Genomic DNA, 16263 nt, shown 5'->3' on the forward strand with positions numbered 1-16263 from the left:
ATTGATGGTGTCAACGAAGTGTGGTTTGGTTGGTGTCTGTTCTTCTCACATTTTGTAAAAGATGTGGGAGTGGTAGATCTTGAGTTTGAATCTTCTCTACTACAAATTATTTTAAGGGCAAGGGCTACTCTTGTTGTGTAGTTTATAATGTTATTTCAGTTTATCAAACCTTTCATAAATAAATAAAAAATCTAATGATTGATGGTTTGAAATTATAATTGCAACAAATAGAGTTCAAATTTTTTATTGTTAGCACTTAGTTTTGTCACAGCAGTTAACCACAATTGTTGAATCAAACAGAAATAGTTGCTCCGTTCAGTGCAAGAAAACTTGTTAATAAAAATTATTAGAGTTAAATTATTAACCTCTTATATCATCATACTCTTATATAGTGATGATTCTGTATTAACAATTAATCTATTGGCATAATGAGGGGGAAAAATTGATCTCTGGTAGGATAGGCTTATTATGTTATGGGATAGGCAGAGCCATGAATACCAAGCAACTGTGCTGACGACGGCAGCTTGTTAGGCTTATTCCAATATAAATTGCGACTTTGATAGGCTGCTATGGAATTTGCCAAGTGGGCGACTAGGAATTAGAGTCACCTACCCCAATTTCCTCCAAACCTAGACTTGGATTTTGATTTGGTATCTCATTTTGGCATTGTACCTACACCAAGTGGGTTGAATCTAAAATGTTACAGAAACAAAACTTAGTTATTCAAAAGATCTTCCTACGTTATTTTATATATATATATATATATATATATATATATATATATATATATATATATATATTTATTTATTTATTTAAAAAAAAAAAAAAAAAAAAAAAAAAAAAAAAGGGCCTTTAAGTGCTCCCACCCCAAATTTTCAGTCTTATCCAAGAGATTTGACACCAAGCTTGGCTATAACCATATGCTTACCTAGATTGACACCTCTCTTTTCAGTGCGTTACAACCAAATTAATAATGGGTTAGTGCCTCTAATTAATTTGTTAAATAGCCCATAGCTTTCAAACCTGACTCTAATAGGTTAAAATCAAAGAATATGTTACCTAAATATATATGGGTAAGCAATATTTTCTAAGAGCAATCATTGCACGTATGCTTCTACGAATTAGCTGAAAAGATTGGGAATTGATTTTTCTTACATTTTGCTTCCTTTTTAAAGTTTACCATAACAACCTAAATACAAGTTCTTTAGCAATATTATTCAATAATATTCACCATTTATGTTCAAATTTCATTAACGGTCACTAATTTAATAATCGAGTATCTGACTCATAATGTATGCTTCAAATATTTTAAGATGATAATACAATCTTCTTTAATTTTTTTTTTTTATGTATAAAAAAAAATCATCAAATAGGATAGTTGAATGATATGTTAAAAAAGAAGACTAGAAATACTTCATTCTTAGATTTTTAGGTTGAATACATCACTACATGAGTTGAATCAAAATATAAAATAATCAAAATATTAAGTAAGAAAATGAAAATGGATCGAATATGTCTACCTTCCAGGGAGACATTCCTATTATGTAATTCATTATTTGATATTCACAATATAAATAATAATAATAATAATAATAATAATAATAATATTTGCAAAAAAACACATAGTAAGGAGATGGAATGAATTAATGATAAATAAACTATTCCTTTAAGTACAATAATTAAATTATAACATCTAATTTAAATGTGATTACCAAACCCAATCTTATTTTATTGAAGATGACAAGGCAAAAAGGGTTATTAAACACACTGAAGTTTGGAAAGATTTTTTTGGTATATATATCTTCTTATTACTGCTCTTTTTTTTTTTTTTTTTTTCCTTCTTTTTCCATTTCTATGGGAAGGCATATTATAGGGTCAAAAGCAAAAAGAAAAAAAAAAAAAAAACCAAAAAATAATAATAAAAAAAGAGACTACATGGACTAATCTAATATAATCCTCCCTAGTCCAGATTCAAAGAAAAAGGTAACAATTTGTCTGAATAGCAGCCTCTGGCCTCACCTATAAATACAGGATTTAATTCCATAGCTTCCCATCTCATTTCATTTCCATACTTTTGCCACTAATTACTAATACTTCTTTCATTTCAAGCTATGGGTTCTAATTATGGTTATTGCTTTGTTTGTTTCATTATATTGTTGCCTGTAATAAGTTACTCCCAAGACTTCACATACTCTAGGGCAACTTATTATGGTAGCCCTGATTGCTTAGGGACACCAAGTATGTGCCTAAAATTGATTATTAATTTTATTTTTTATTTTTTATTTTTTTGTTATTTAGGCACTAATTAATTTGTTTAATTTTTACATTTCAATTTAGCTGGAGCTTGTGGGTTTGGAGAATATGGAAGGACAGTCAATAATGCAAATGTGGCTGGAGTTTCTAGGTTGTACAGAAATGGCACTGGCTGTGGTGGTTGCTATCAGGTAATATATATGAACAAGAGAAAATAAATTAAGTTTATATTTATTGCAACATAATATGAGTGCTATATTGTCATTTCCAATTATAAAGATTAGTGTCCTATTGAAAACTATGATATAGTATATGTCAATCATGTGTGGTATGATTGACATTTTTTCATTGTATATAAAAATGTCGAGAGTACGAGATCTCATATTCGAGTTTTCTCCCGACTATAAGAGTTTTCATCAATTGGTGAACTTGGAGGAAGATTACTCGTATAATATTATTTTAAAAACACATATATACCATGCACATTGAAGATACTTAAAGGTCTTCTTAAAAACACAATTTAGTATAAAACTATAAAGCTTCCATGATTAAACGAAGGTCATTTGTGATTAGTGCAGTACTTGCTTGCGTACACTAATTAATAATATGAAGTTTAAAAATATAAATATTTAAATAAAGCACTACCTGATAAAAAATTTCTATAGTAGTAGTAATTAACAAATGATACTTACAAATTATTTATTGTTTCCATAATTAAATTCAGGTTAGGTGTAAGGCTCCAAATATTTGCACTGATGATGGAGTGAACGTAGTGGTGACTGACTATGGTGAAGGAGACAGAACCGACTTCATTCTTAGCACTCGTGCCTATGCAAGACTGGCTCAACCAAACATGGTCTTAGAGCTCTTTGCATACGGCGTCGTTGATGTTGAATATCGGAGAGTCCCTTGCCGATATTCCGGTTACAACGTCATGTTCAAAGTTCATGAGAATAGCAGATTTCCTGAGTACTTGGCCATTGTTATTCTCTATCAAGGTGGCCTCAACGACATCTTAGCAGTTCAAATATGGCAGGTATATATGTTTCTAATTAATTCCTATCTTTTTTATTATTTTAATCAAGATGGCAAAGCAATTTTCTTTTTTCGCAGACTTATTAATCACATTCGAATTAATTCTCAAATATAAAAATCGAATGCAGAAATTTATCGATTTTACTATATACCAGCTAAATAATTACATACTAACTTAAAATTCGAGGAATATCATAAAAAACGTTATTTGAAATAATGTGGTAGAAAGCAACATTGATCAAATTAAATGTTCATATTAAAAAATAATAATATTATATACTTGCATGCTAAATTTAGCCGTAAGTGCATACAAGACTTTAGGTTCAGAATATAAACTCAGTTTTCAGGTTCAAAAAAAAAAAAAAAAACCACCTATTCAGGGTGGAACGGTGTGTAATGTTTTCTTATTGGAAGGGATAAAATTGATGGGTATAATTTTGATATTTATGCAGGAAGACTGCAAGGAATGGACAGGTATGAGAAAGGCTTATGGAGGAGTTTGGGACATGCCTAATCCACCAAAGGGTTACATTAGTTTGAGATTCCAAGTGAGTGGGAGTGAAGGGCTAAAATGGGTTCAGGCTTCAAATGTTCTTCCAAGTGAATGGAAAGTTGGAGTTGCTTATGATTCAGCCATTCAACTTAATTAAGGATTTTAATTAATTAATTAAAAGTGAGAGTGGAGCTTCAGCTACTCTTTTAATTGTCTAAATTAGTTTGTATGTCTTTTCTAAATGTAAGCCAATAAGGTTAATTTGTCATGTCATGTTCAATCAAATAGGTTTCTGTTTTCCAATAGAATTTATATGTTTAGGTATTGTATTATTTTAGGTTGAGGAAAAATAAAATGGATAAAATAATATAGTGTGTAATTTACTTGCGAGAAATAAAAATTACATATTTTTATATGTGGCCTGAATTATATAACTCTATTCATAATGATTCATTTAATGACTGCATTTTAATATTTTTATCTAGTTTAATTTCTTCTTCCTCATATCTAAAATGTAAGTAATTTTAAATGTAAGTAATTTTAGGATGATTATTTTTTCTAAAAATATAATAATATGAGATAAATGATAATTTGATCAAATTACTTTAAATTTTTTATAATTTTAAAAAATTAATTACTTCTTTAGTTCTTGTCAAAATTACAAATGATTTATATTTTGATACTGATACAGTATTTTATTGTCAAATATTAATTAATCACTTGACGGTCACATCCAAAGTAATCCTCATAAATTAAATTTAATTTGTGTAGTAATAATTTTTTATGGATCTCTTGAATGGTGCGATTGACTCTTGAAACCAAACAATTAATGAGAATTGACTAGATTGAATGTAACTTCACCTATCATAATGCGATTACAAAATAAATTGGAGGAATCGTAAATTAAAGCAAGGCTTGTGAAAAAAAAAAATTGCAAATAAATTATTGAAATTTAAAAAATTGAAAGTGATTATAGCAAGTGCAATTGAAATGTTTAGATGGCATTAGCAATGTCTAAAAAATAAAATAGTTCGAGCAGCAATTGAAATTGAAAATGAGAGATTTTTTTTCAATTGAGTTGTTTTTGAAAATATTAATTTTGTTGATTTACTGAATTTTCATTTTATCTATTTTTTCCATATTTAATCCGTTGTTTGAAATAAATGAATTACATAAAATTTATAATACTTATTTATAAATTTGAATTTGTGGCTGATATAAAAAAATGAAAGATTTAAAATTTTACAAACTTAATTCTACGAATTCAAATATAATTAAATCAAATTCTATTAAAAAATGTCTATTTCCAAATAAATTCCACGAACTTAACTTAAACAACCCAAAACTTTATGAAAAAATTATACATCCTCTTAACCTTCCAAAATATAATGTCAACAATATTTTAAAAAATAAAAGCAAATGAATTTTCAATTTTAGACGTATTTCAAATATGAATAATATTTTAGAAAATAAAATCAAATGAATCTTTAATTTTAGACTTATTTCAAACATGAAAAATTCATTTACAAATAAATTTTATCTAGAATTCATTTATAAATGAATTCCACGATTTAATTAAAATGGATGTATCATTTAATTGGACTTTAAACACAATTAGATCCAACATAAATGAAATAAATCTTAGGCCTAAAATACAAGTGTTATGGGTTGCCCAAAAACCAAATACAAGTCCAACAGCCTTCTCCAAGAGATTCACAAGAATCATAGCTACAACTATATGCTTATCTAGATTGACTAGAGGGATATTAACCGGACAGGACACATATTAACTATTAAGATATATATTAAAAATGTTAATATAGTTAGAAGTCAGAGGACTAGGACAAAAATTTTTTGTTCCAAGCTTTTTTTTTCTTTTTTTTTTTTTTTTACCGTTTTAGTGCAATACTTGCCTGCATAATCCTCACATTATTGACCAGATTTGATTTTGGTATCATAATGTGTTTTTATCTAAAGGGATGAAATTGATAAGAATAATTGTGCAATTTATGCTGGAAGGTTCCAACAAATGGATAGGTATGACAAGGGCTTATGTTTTGGTATTAATTTTTAAGACTTATATTGGAATTACAGGGCAGATACAAAACCCAAATACAAACAACAAACAGTTCTTGAAAGGACTAGAGGTGTAACTTTAGGACCTACCAGCAAATAGTCTTCTCAAAAAAAAAAAAAAGGAAAAGAAAGGAGAACTAAACCAAAACCTGGTAGATCATGCTGAGAAGCGCATCAAACCACAATCACATGACAGCTGTGACTAGTGCTGTGATATGTTTGGTCTCCAAGTATGACAATTCCTGCATAAACAAAATTTAAGCTCTAGCTTAGTAAAATAAAATTTGCGGAAACTAATTCTACAATGAAGACACTACATGCATCCATGCATTAGCGAATGGAAAGTAAAAATCTAAATTTTATAAAAGCACTTCCTCTGGGATCTTATCATTAAATGCTAAATCAAAGAAAATCCTCAAAATTAATGAACACAGACATGGAAATTGCAAGTCCCCTGTAGCCTCCAGGGTTACCCCAACATTTGGAGACGTTGGGAATGCTAAAAATTGTAGAACAGTTCCGATGCCCAAGCCTACAATAAAATTTCAATCGAAAAACACAAAATCTACAGCAGAAAACATCTATTGTATGAATATGGCAGATAATATGGCGATGCACTGAGACTCTGTTAAGAAATGACAAAGGTGAGGCTCCCTTCTGTATTATGAGGTGCAATTACTTCAACTTTTCAATTTATCTCCTAAAATGCATATGTCAATAAAGATATACATATATACAGAAAGATGAAAATTCAAATCAGATGAAATATGTCAGAACATTGGGAAATATCCAAATCCAACCCCCAGATGCATAGCTATACTTAATGGCCATACTATAATTCAGGTAGCATAGATTTCTGGAGCCAAAAAATATTTTTGTCCAAAAGAATGCCCAGAATGCACATATTCATGTCCAAGAGGACTGAGACCAGTTCCATTATGCATTGTCTGTCCAACAGCCATTCAGTGTTTCTCTGACAAGCAAAAAGATGCAATGCCAAGCACAACCTATTGCAAAGGAATCAGATTCTTTTCTTTGACTAAACAAGCATGCATTCTTGATCATAAAGAGAGTGTGAAATGTAAGACAAATCATGCACGTCAAATTACACAGCAAGCATGCAGATACACAAAGAAACACGCATAATGACATGCTGCCCAAACACATATATGCATATGCTTGTACCCCTAGTCCATAAAGCAACTTACTTTGAGAAAGTAAGTTATTTTTGCTTCTTCCAAATCCAACACCTTTCGCTAAACAGCCTCAATACATCCTCCCAGTGCACTCTGAAGAACCACAGTAACAGCTCTTCTTCCTTACATTGCCATCAGAATCGAGAACCTGACCAATTATATAATTGTAATGGTATGTTAGCTCTTGCAAGGGAGGAATATTCTCAGCAGCAAACAGCATGATGTGAGGAATTCTCTTGTCCTCATGATCATAGAGAATATTTTGTGCATAGAGATTTGGGGAACAACTATGATTGATGAATCTCCCAATGTTGCCATACTTCGCTGCATCGATAGTAAAACAACTTTCCTTAACAACTTCACAAGAACTTGACTGTGTATCAGATATGAGGTTTGAAAGTCCATCCCAGAGAGAATTGTCATTGTTATTTCCAATATCAAATAAGTATTCATCATTACCAGTTCTTTGCTCAGCTTCCTTCTCTTCAAGAAGCTCTCCTACATACTCACAAATAAAACTTCCAGAAGGGATTGAATTTAAGGATCTCACTCCCCATCCCCTGGATTCAGTTTTAAAGATTTCAAGCTGAAATTTGATACCATGCTGGCTGACTCTATTATAGCAAGAAGGAGGACACTTGCAAGAAGGACCACACTCATAAACCATAGGCTTTGCTTCAACAATAGCCCCATTATGGTTATATGGAATTTCACCTCCATTCTTTGCCACACAAGGACAGTTCCCAGTTTCAGAGCAGCCATTAATACAAACACAACCCACGGGAGGAATAGGACGGCACCAATCAGGATATATCACACGCGTTATGTATTCAAATGGCGGAGGCTTCTCATCATCTATTGTGTTCACAGCACAAATAGGAATCAACTCTCTCCCTTCCGAGATATCATCTACACAGACACCCTCCCGTACTTTATATTTTTTGGACTTCTTCACAACTTTCCATGCAAGCTCTGGTTGACCCGGAATTCGAACCAACCTAAACTTATAGACCAGTTTACCATGTGGTCCCATTTCTTGCCAATATTTTTCCACCAAATATAGGCCATCATAGACATATGTCTTAGTTCTTGCACTGGATGATTCAGAAACTCTTGTATCACCACGAATGACCCTCACAGGATTCTTGGCCTCTATACTATTTCTCAAAGCAAGATTACCTCGTTCAAGCTTTTGATCTTCAGGTTCCCTTTCTCCAGTCTTCATCCCCCCTGAACCTGTATATGTCAAGACATCTGAGTCATCCATATTATCATCATAGCCCCCAGATGCTACAATACTTGTACAAATGGGACGTCCACCTTCCTTCACAAAATCTATACCTCCTTGAGTCTGGCGATGAAGGCCAATAATGTTAAGCTCTACCCTGTATTGAAATTCGTCACCAACTTCAACACCTGGAACAGATCCAATAATTTTCCCTTTTGTATTAACATATTTTCCTTTCTGTTTAAGGACAGTAGCTGCAACTAAATCAGGCCTCTTAATATTTTTCAACTTTGTCTCTTCTTTCTTGACAAGCTTCCTATAGACAACTTGGAACAACCGCAGTGTTTCCCTTACTTTATTTCTGGTGACAAGTGCATCATTGTCATGACCTATACCACTCAAACTGCTAGGACAGGAAGGAGGAAGGGTCACATCAAAATTATGAGATCGCTTAACCAATTGAAAATCATCAGATTCCCCACCATGCCCAAGATTATCTTCTGTATCCCATTCAGCCATCTGAATTGTGCCTTTATAAGCATTACTGCTAAGAGATGAGTTCTTCTTCTTCTTCTTCTTCATACATGTTCCTCCAAAGTCCTGCACATCATTCTTCATTGTCCTAACAGCAGCTTTGGATTGTTCTTGCAATATGATAGCTTTTTTCTTCCCTTTGTCTTCGTCTGTACCACCAGCTAGTTTAGTAGGTTTACGGGACATTTTTCCTTGCTTCCAAGGATTATTCACAGAAGCCATAAGACCAACCACAACATCCTCAAACAATTTAAGTTCTGAACCTTCAATGTATTCTACAATTTTTCTCTTCATATTTTTTTTCTCCATATAATCCATCCCCATATTATCCTCCAGGCCTCCAATATACCTCTTGTCTGATTCAGGAACTGCCTCAATATTAAGGTCAGATTGATTTTGAATGCTTTTCCCAGGAGATTTGATACCTTGTTCTAGTATATCCTGTTGGGTCAGGTTCATCTCATTCTCAGAACAAGCTCCAAACTCAGCTTTCTTCCTACTATCTTCAGCATCAGGTCCTTCAAATCCAGCTTGAACATGAACCCCAGTCAGAGTAGGAACATTCCTCTCCAACCTGTATTTGAGAGCATCTCCATTTGGAACACTGTCTCCCACTTGTTCATCAGTCTTGAGTCCCTGTTTCATTTGCTCTTCTTCAATAACAGACTGCTCTTCACCCAGACACTTATTCTCAGTAATAGCAAGAATATTAGCACTCTCCTTAACAAAACGAGGAGCATTTCTTCCACAATGTGGAGGGAAGTCTCTGACAGCTGAAATTATCCTCCGAGGAGGGTATTTTCTTGGGTCCATATGATCCACTCGATAATTAGCATCTGCCTTAGTCAAATCCTTTGTCAGGCCAACTATTTCATATCCTGAAGGTTTTACTAAGTGATCAATATCCCCTGCATAATTCAAATCATCTGGACCTCCAAGTAATGGCAGTTTAGCAGGTGTTACATTTACCGAATTGAGCCCATCCGCCTGATCAGATGAGATCAATGGTGCTTCTGCCTTGGATTCCTCATCATTTGTTGGCCTAAGCATTGTTGTAGGATCCAAACTTTCCAACACACTGGAACATTGAGAACCAAGCACAGTGACATCCCCAAATGCATCACAATTCTTCTCTCGATCTACAGAATTCTCGACTTTACCAACACAAACAGCTTCTTCATTTGGTCTTGAAGAGATCCGTAGGGCAAATCGTCCACACCCAGTAGGAAACTTCCTAAAAGCTGAAATTCTCCGCCGCTTGTACTTGGGCAAACCAGTAGGCAAATCACAATGACCATTTTCCATTAGCATTCTTCCTGATTTCCCCGCAGAATAACTACAATTGCTCAATGACACCACCCTTGTCGACTCTGTTTGCAGTGTGTTGTCCACCAAACCCATTCCAACACATGAAGGAAACTGGTGAAGCGTCCAGAAAAAACCTAAAATTAAAAAAATTATCCGTAGCAAACAGTTGATTAGCAAGGATTTTATGGAAATGAAACTAACACCATGTTGTTGCCTAAAGAGAAGATAAAAAGATTTATAAGTCAACTAACAAATAAATTCCAAGAATCTTAAGATGCTGTCTCAAGACCTCGAGTGTTACACATAAACAAAAACATCAAACTATAAACAATGCAACCGCTGTTCTTTTACAACCAAAAACAGAAAAAAAAAAAAAAAAAAAAAAAAAAAAAAAAAAAAAGACACTAAGTTATTGATGTAATCTCTCACCAAAGAGAATTTGAAGACACAATACTCACAATACTCATTAATTATCAACAACCTCGGGTTAAAAGAATAAGAAGATGGATGGAAATTTCTCAATAAAACTATACAATAATTAATCAACAACATATGAACCTATAACCACATTGACGTTTCCAGGCAAAAATGGGCCCTCGAATGAAAACAAAGGAGAAAAAAGCTTGATTTAGCACATCACCAAACAGTATTAACACTATCTGCGATTCACCTAAGATTTGTACCGTTCAAGGAAAACAAAAAAGCATTGGAAAGTCGAACCCAATATTAAACATACATTGTACAAATGCTCACTCGGATGCATAATAAATAACAATAAATACAAGAATAATCCTCAAAAAAACAGTTAATTAAAGGAATCAAGGACGTACAAATTTAATATCCATGATTACTTTCATCGATTAGCTAAGAATTTTCAGAATAAAAAGGAAATCGAAAAGAAAATCATACACGAAGAGACGATAGAGATTCTTTTAGATGATCACAAACCGATTAGTACAAACGTGCTGGCTTTGTTTTCTACAAAATCAACGTCCGGGAATGTACAGAGAGCGAGAGACGAGCAGTGAAGAAGAAAACTGCATGTGCGAGGTCGAAAGCTAATATGGAGGAAGTCGGTCTGCAAGTACAAAGCAAGTAAGGCGTGATCTTTGGCTTTGCGGCAAGGAAACGTTGTCGTTTGAATTGCACAGGTAAGAAGTACCATTGGAGTTGGCACGCGCTGCAATGAAGATTGATAAAAAAAAATTTTCCCTATAGGCAAAAAGGAAATTTATGGGTCTCGATACATAAATAGATAAAACTCACTTTGCCCCCCAAATTTCAACAAAATATAGAAATTATCCTAAAATTTAAATTTTTTATATAATTATCATTTTAATTTTATAACAAATGAATAAAAAGGATTATTTTTTGATAAATTAAAAAATATTTTTATGTTTTTAATTGATATAATTATTGTTATTATTTTTCAGAGTTATTATTTTTTTTAATAAAATTGAGATTTAAATTGAGAGGATAAATTGAACATTATTCCTTCATAAATTAACAGTTAAACCTTACACGAAAGATTTAGTAGCACTCTTAAATTAACGTATTAAACCCTTCAAATATTAAAATTACATCTATCAATAATTCAACTTTGTAAATTCCACTTATTAAATATAATTTTGTATTTTTTTTAATTATTCGTTATATTTTAATTAAGTGTAATATTTTGTACATACCTTTCCACAAATTATTAAACGATGTTTTTTACTTATTTAATTATTGAATAAGTATTCAACAAACATAATTTTGTAATTGAAGTATTCAATAAGTATAGTTTTAAAAATTGAAGTATTAGTAGATATATTTATATAAATATGAAGGATTTAATAGATAAAGTTAAAATTGGAAGTGCTGCTGGATGATTTTAACATTAATTTGCAGACCTGAAACTTGAAATTAGATAAAACTATGGTACAGAAAGCAAAGTTTCTTTATTCATAGTGAACTCTTTTTTAACCTTTATATTCAAAGTGTTTAAATATAAGTTACTATATGAAACAACCCGAATTTTTATTTTCAAAGATTTTCCAATTAAATTTAATAAACTGACAGCCTGGAAATTTATTTCAATATTTTAATGCGAACACTGTAAAAAACCGAACCAAAAACCGATTGAAAAAGCCGAAAATAAATTGAAAATCAAAGATTTGGGTCGAATCGAACCGGTTCGACCCAAACCATCTAGAAAAATCTACTCTTTTTTTTATCTCCAGCGCTGCACCTTCATTTCTCACCCTCACCATTTCTGCGCCACCTCCAGCCCACCACCACACCACCACCTCTTCCTCCTCTCTTCTTCCTCTTTTCTTCTTTCTTTCTTTCTTTCCCTTTTCTTCTTCCTCTCTTCTTTCTTTCTTGCTGTGACTGCGTCTGCGTTGGGTCCAGCCAACACCAGCAGGCGCGATCCTCCACAGACCACCACCGCGCGCCGCCTCCACCTTCTGTTAAGCCAGTCGCAGCCGCACGCAGCTCCAGCGCAACACCAGCTCGAGCGGATCTCCATCACAGCAACGCCACCACCCGTTCCTCCGCCAGATCGCGCCACCACTGCAACTCAGTCTCTCCTTCGCGTCGATCTGAGGTGGTCCAGCCGCTCCAGCCCGACTCCGGCCATCTGCTTGTACGTCCAACGCGCGTAGCTCCAATCCGGCATGCGTGAAAATTTCCGATCTAGCAAAAAATTCGACAAAAAAATATATTCGAGGTATACATTACTTTAAATACATTTTAGCCAATTAAATTAATTTTATTAATGGTAGTTAATTAAATTTAGTACTTTTAGTTAGCTTAATTTTAGTTGATTAATTTGATTTTAGTAATTTAGTTAATGAGATTGATTTTAGCAATCTTGATTAATTAATTTAATTTAGCAATTTTGATTAGTTAACTAATTTAATTTGGTTAGATCTACTGATTAGTTTAATTATTTGATTCATTAAATTAATTTAATTTAGTGTTGATCCATTGATTAATAAAAATTACTTGATTGATTAGAATTAAATTCGAGTAATAAATGAATTTGTTAGGAAATGATAATATATAGAATTAAAGAAACATTTATAAATTTATGTTGATATGGAGACTATGGAGGATGGGAGAAAGTGAATTGATTGATTGCCCGATGGATGGGCTGTGTGGTTTGGAATTATTGGTATATTGTTGATATTTTAACATGTAGATAGTCCAATTTTTAGGGGAGATGCTGCCGAAATTTCGGTAGAAAATAAAGTAAATTTCAGTGGAAATTAAAATAAATTTTGGTAGGAAATAAAATAGATTTCAGAAGAAAATAAATAAAATAGAGTTAGATAGAGAAATAAAAATTTATTACAGAAAAGAAATTAAATATCGACATTTATTTACGTAGAAAAAAATGTAGAATATAAAATAAAATTCTTAGAGTGGTAGAGAAATATTGTCTGATAGAATTATTTTCTTTTGTGTCGTTCTAACTTTGCGTAGATCGCCCGGGTCCATCTAGTGCTCTTCCAGGACAGAATCAAAGCTAGAACTTCGCTCTCCATCACTGTGAGTAATAATAAATAATGCATGTCAACACTGCATTTGCATAACATTACATTTTTATATATTTACATATTGTATTTTCTCAAATATATTATGTTATGATCACTATAATTATACTTATGCATAATTGTGCATTTGGATGAAATTGGTGTATTATGATAAATGAATTGTTTGATTATTTGTGCTGTGTATATACTGTGCTCTGTTTGTGTGGAGTTGGGATGAAGTGGGTCACCCTGGGTTTGTGAGGACGATCGATAAATATGGATCCTGATGAACTGATGAAATTGGACCGTCGGCCGGGTAAATGGGAGATCGGCGCTCCCGTGTGCACCTGATGAATTGATGAAATGATGTTGATGATATGGAAAAAGAAAAGAGAGAATGTAAAATAAAATATTGAGAGGACTGGTCAAGTGAGGATTAGACCGGTCGGCCAGATATGGGGGATTGGCTCCCCGGGTGCACATGTTTGAGAGGATGGGCTGTTTGAGAGGTCGTCGGGGGTTTAGGTGACGCCACTGACTAATTTCCACGTGATGTGATTATTTGAAGGTGATATTGTTTGTGGGTGCTGATGTAATGTCATATGATTGACTGTTGTGTGTTCATTCAGTATACTAGGGTGCATTTTGCTTGACTGTATGTGGTGTGTATTATTTATTATTATTCACTGAGTTGCAAAACTCACCCCCCCAACAAACCTCCCAGGTACTAGGAAGCAGCTGATTCGACTAAAGCTCTGCAATCTTCTCCGCAGAGTTACAAATGTAAACTTTATATTCATGTTATTTAATTTTGGATGTATAAATTATTCTGTTATCAGATTATTTTTGGACTCCGCATTTATAGGGTTGTGTATTAATATTGGACTTATTGTTAGCACTACACTATAAATTAAATATTATGTAATTAGCTGCAGGTGAACCAGTAAGCCCATAATGTGATTATAATTTATTGTGAACAGGCCGTGGTTATACATTATGTGTTATTTGAGTTTGGGCTAGATGTTTGTATATGGGTTTACTGTTTTGATGAAATTGGAAAAGATAGGTAGACATATTGGATAATTTAGGCTTACTACGGGCCTCGGGGGCCTTAAGCTTACCTGGGCTCTAGTGCCGGTTCGGCCCATGGAAACGGGTCGTGACACTATATTTAAATTTGACTAAAGAACTTTTTACCTAAGTAGGTCATATAATATTGTAATTATCTTAATTAATCTAAATTTAGTAAAATATTAAATTTTTATATCATCTGATTGTTGTTATTAAATATAAAAATAATTGTATTTATTGCGTAAATTTAAAAACACTCTTCTCAATACAACCATAAAAAATAAAAGTAAAAAGATAAAAAAAAAAAACACAGTCTAATATCAAATTTGCAATGAATTTGTGAAATTGCAACTATACTCTATACATATTACATCTCATTATCTTTTGAATATAATATATTTTTCAAATTAAAAGAGTTAAATTAAATAATTCAAATGTTTATCTTAAAACTTCTTTTTTTTTTTTTTACACTAAACTAATTGTTCCAACGTGTATAACTAAATCTTACATTATTTAATTTCATATATTAATAAAGGTCACATTTATTTGATTTAAAATCTCAAATTAATTAGTGTAATCATGAAAAAACACAGCTTTCTAATGTGTAATTTGCATTGAATTAATTTTTGTACTTAATTTTTTATTTATAGCTATTGAACCAGAAGTTTGATATTATATATATGGTTTATTTAATCTTTGGTTATTATATAATGTCTAATTATATAACTCAATACGTGATAATACTTTGTAATTCTAATTTGTAGTTTAATTAATCTTAATTTTTATCCTAAATTCATGTATTATTTTTTAAAGTAACCCATGTTATAGATTTAGATAAAAACATTCATTTATTTTTTTCTATTTAATTATATATAACTAATCTTCCAACTAATCAAATTTTAATGTTAACTTTAATTAATTCAATCTACTTTAGATTCTTTTCCATAATTTATTATTATTTATTAAGAAATATATTACTCCTCGTCCCATTTTGTTTGCTTGTTATTCATTTTTTGGATGACCCAAAATATTTGTAAGGTTTTTAAATTTGTATATCTAAATAATTATTCTTTTTAATGGAAATAAACAATTATTTTTTCTATAATAAATTGTTCATTAAATAAAGGACTTTGGTTAATATTTTAATAAATTAAGAGTAAAAAATGACAAAATAATATTTATTGACTAAATGTTTAATATACGTGTTTTGTTAAATCATGCAAACAAAATAGAATGGAGAGATAATATTTATTCTTTGATATAAAATAGAAAATAACACTCACTAGGAATATATAAATATAAAATTATGATATACCAAGTCATATTAGCAAATCATATAATATATTAAAAGATTTTTTTCAATAAAAAAATCATAAAATTAATTATATACTCATTGAAACGACCCGAAAATTTAATTTCGTAGAATTTTCATTTAAAAACTAAATTTTTTATTTTTTATTTTCAACCAATGAGATTATACCGGCTAGTATTTTATTATTGCTAAACTGGACCCATTAACCAATTTGATTTTTCGAAAACCAAGCGAAA

General features: G+C 31.7%; 2 protein-coding genes and 1 long non-coding RNA gene across 5 annotated transcripts; 2 read left to right on the plus strand and 1 right to left on the minus strand.

Moving 5' to 3' along the window:
- The first annotated feature begins 2021 nt into the window (after positions 1-2021).
- On the plus strand, positions 2022-4196 carry EXLB1 (expansin-like B1). The gene is made up of 4 exons (XM_012214705.4): positions 2022-2238; positions 2338-2444; positions 2978-3289; positions 3741-4196. Exons 1-4 carry the CDS (start codon positions 2112-2114, stop codon positions 3936-3938), a joined length of 744 nt encoding a protein of 247 aa, XP_012070095.1. The 5' UTR covers positions 2022-2111; the 3' UTR covers positions 3939-4196.
- Positions 4197-5819: 1623 nt separating this feature from the next.
- Positions 5820-11291, minus strand: LOC105632345 (histone-lysine N-methyltransferase, H3 lysine-9 specific SUVH3). 3 transcript variants are annotated; one of them, XM_012214704.4, is made up of 3 exons: positions 11072-11291; positions 7066-10257; positions 5820-6099 (listed from the first exon to the last, which is right to left on the minus strand). In XM_012214704.4, exons 1-2 carry the CDS (start codon positions 11286-11288, stop codon positions 7124-7126), a joined length of 3351 nt encoding a protein of 1116 aa, XP_012070094.2. In that variant the 5' UTR covers positions 11289-11291; the 3' UTR covers positions 5820-6099; positions 7066-7123. The 3 variants fall into 3 exon arrangements, with proteins under 3 accessions (XP_012070094.2, XP_089576484.1, XP_089576485.1); XM_089720358.1 differs by having other exon boundaries at positions 11033-11210; XM_089720359.1 differs by lacking the exon at positions 11072-11291 and adding an exon at positions 10954-10972.
- A 1059-nt stretch (positions 11292-12350) lies between these two features.
- LOC149497175 (uncharacterized) lies at positions 12351-14621 on the plus strand. Its single transcript, XR_016320336.1, has 3 exons — positions 12351-12836; positions 13595-13660; positions 14369-14621. It is a non-coding gene; the product is annotated as an uncharacterized LOC149497175 (long non-coding RNA).
- The last annotated feature ends 1642 nt before the right edge of the window (positions 14622-16263 follow it).

The sequence above is a fragment of the Jatropha curcas genome, chromosome 4 (genome assembly GCF_041381405.1).
Source record: "Jatropha curcas cultivar XTBG-Jc1 chromosome 4, XTBG_Jcur_1.0, whole genome shotgun sequence".
In the NCBI taxonomy this organism is placed as follows: domain Eukaryota; kingdom Viridiplantae; phylum Streptophyta; class Magnoliopsida; order Malpighiales; family Euphorbiaceae; genus Jatropha; species Jatropha curcas.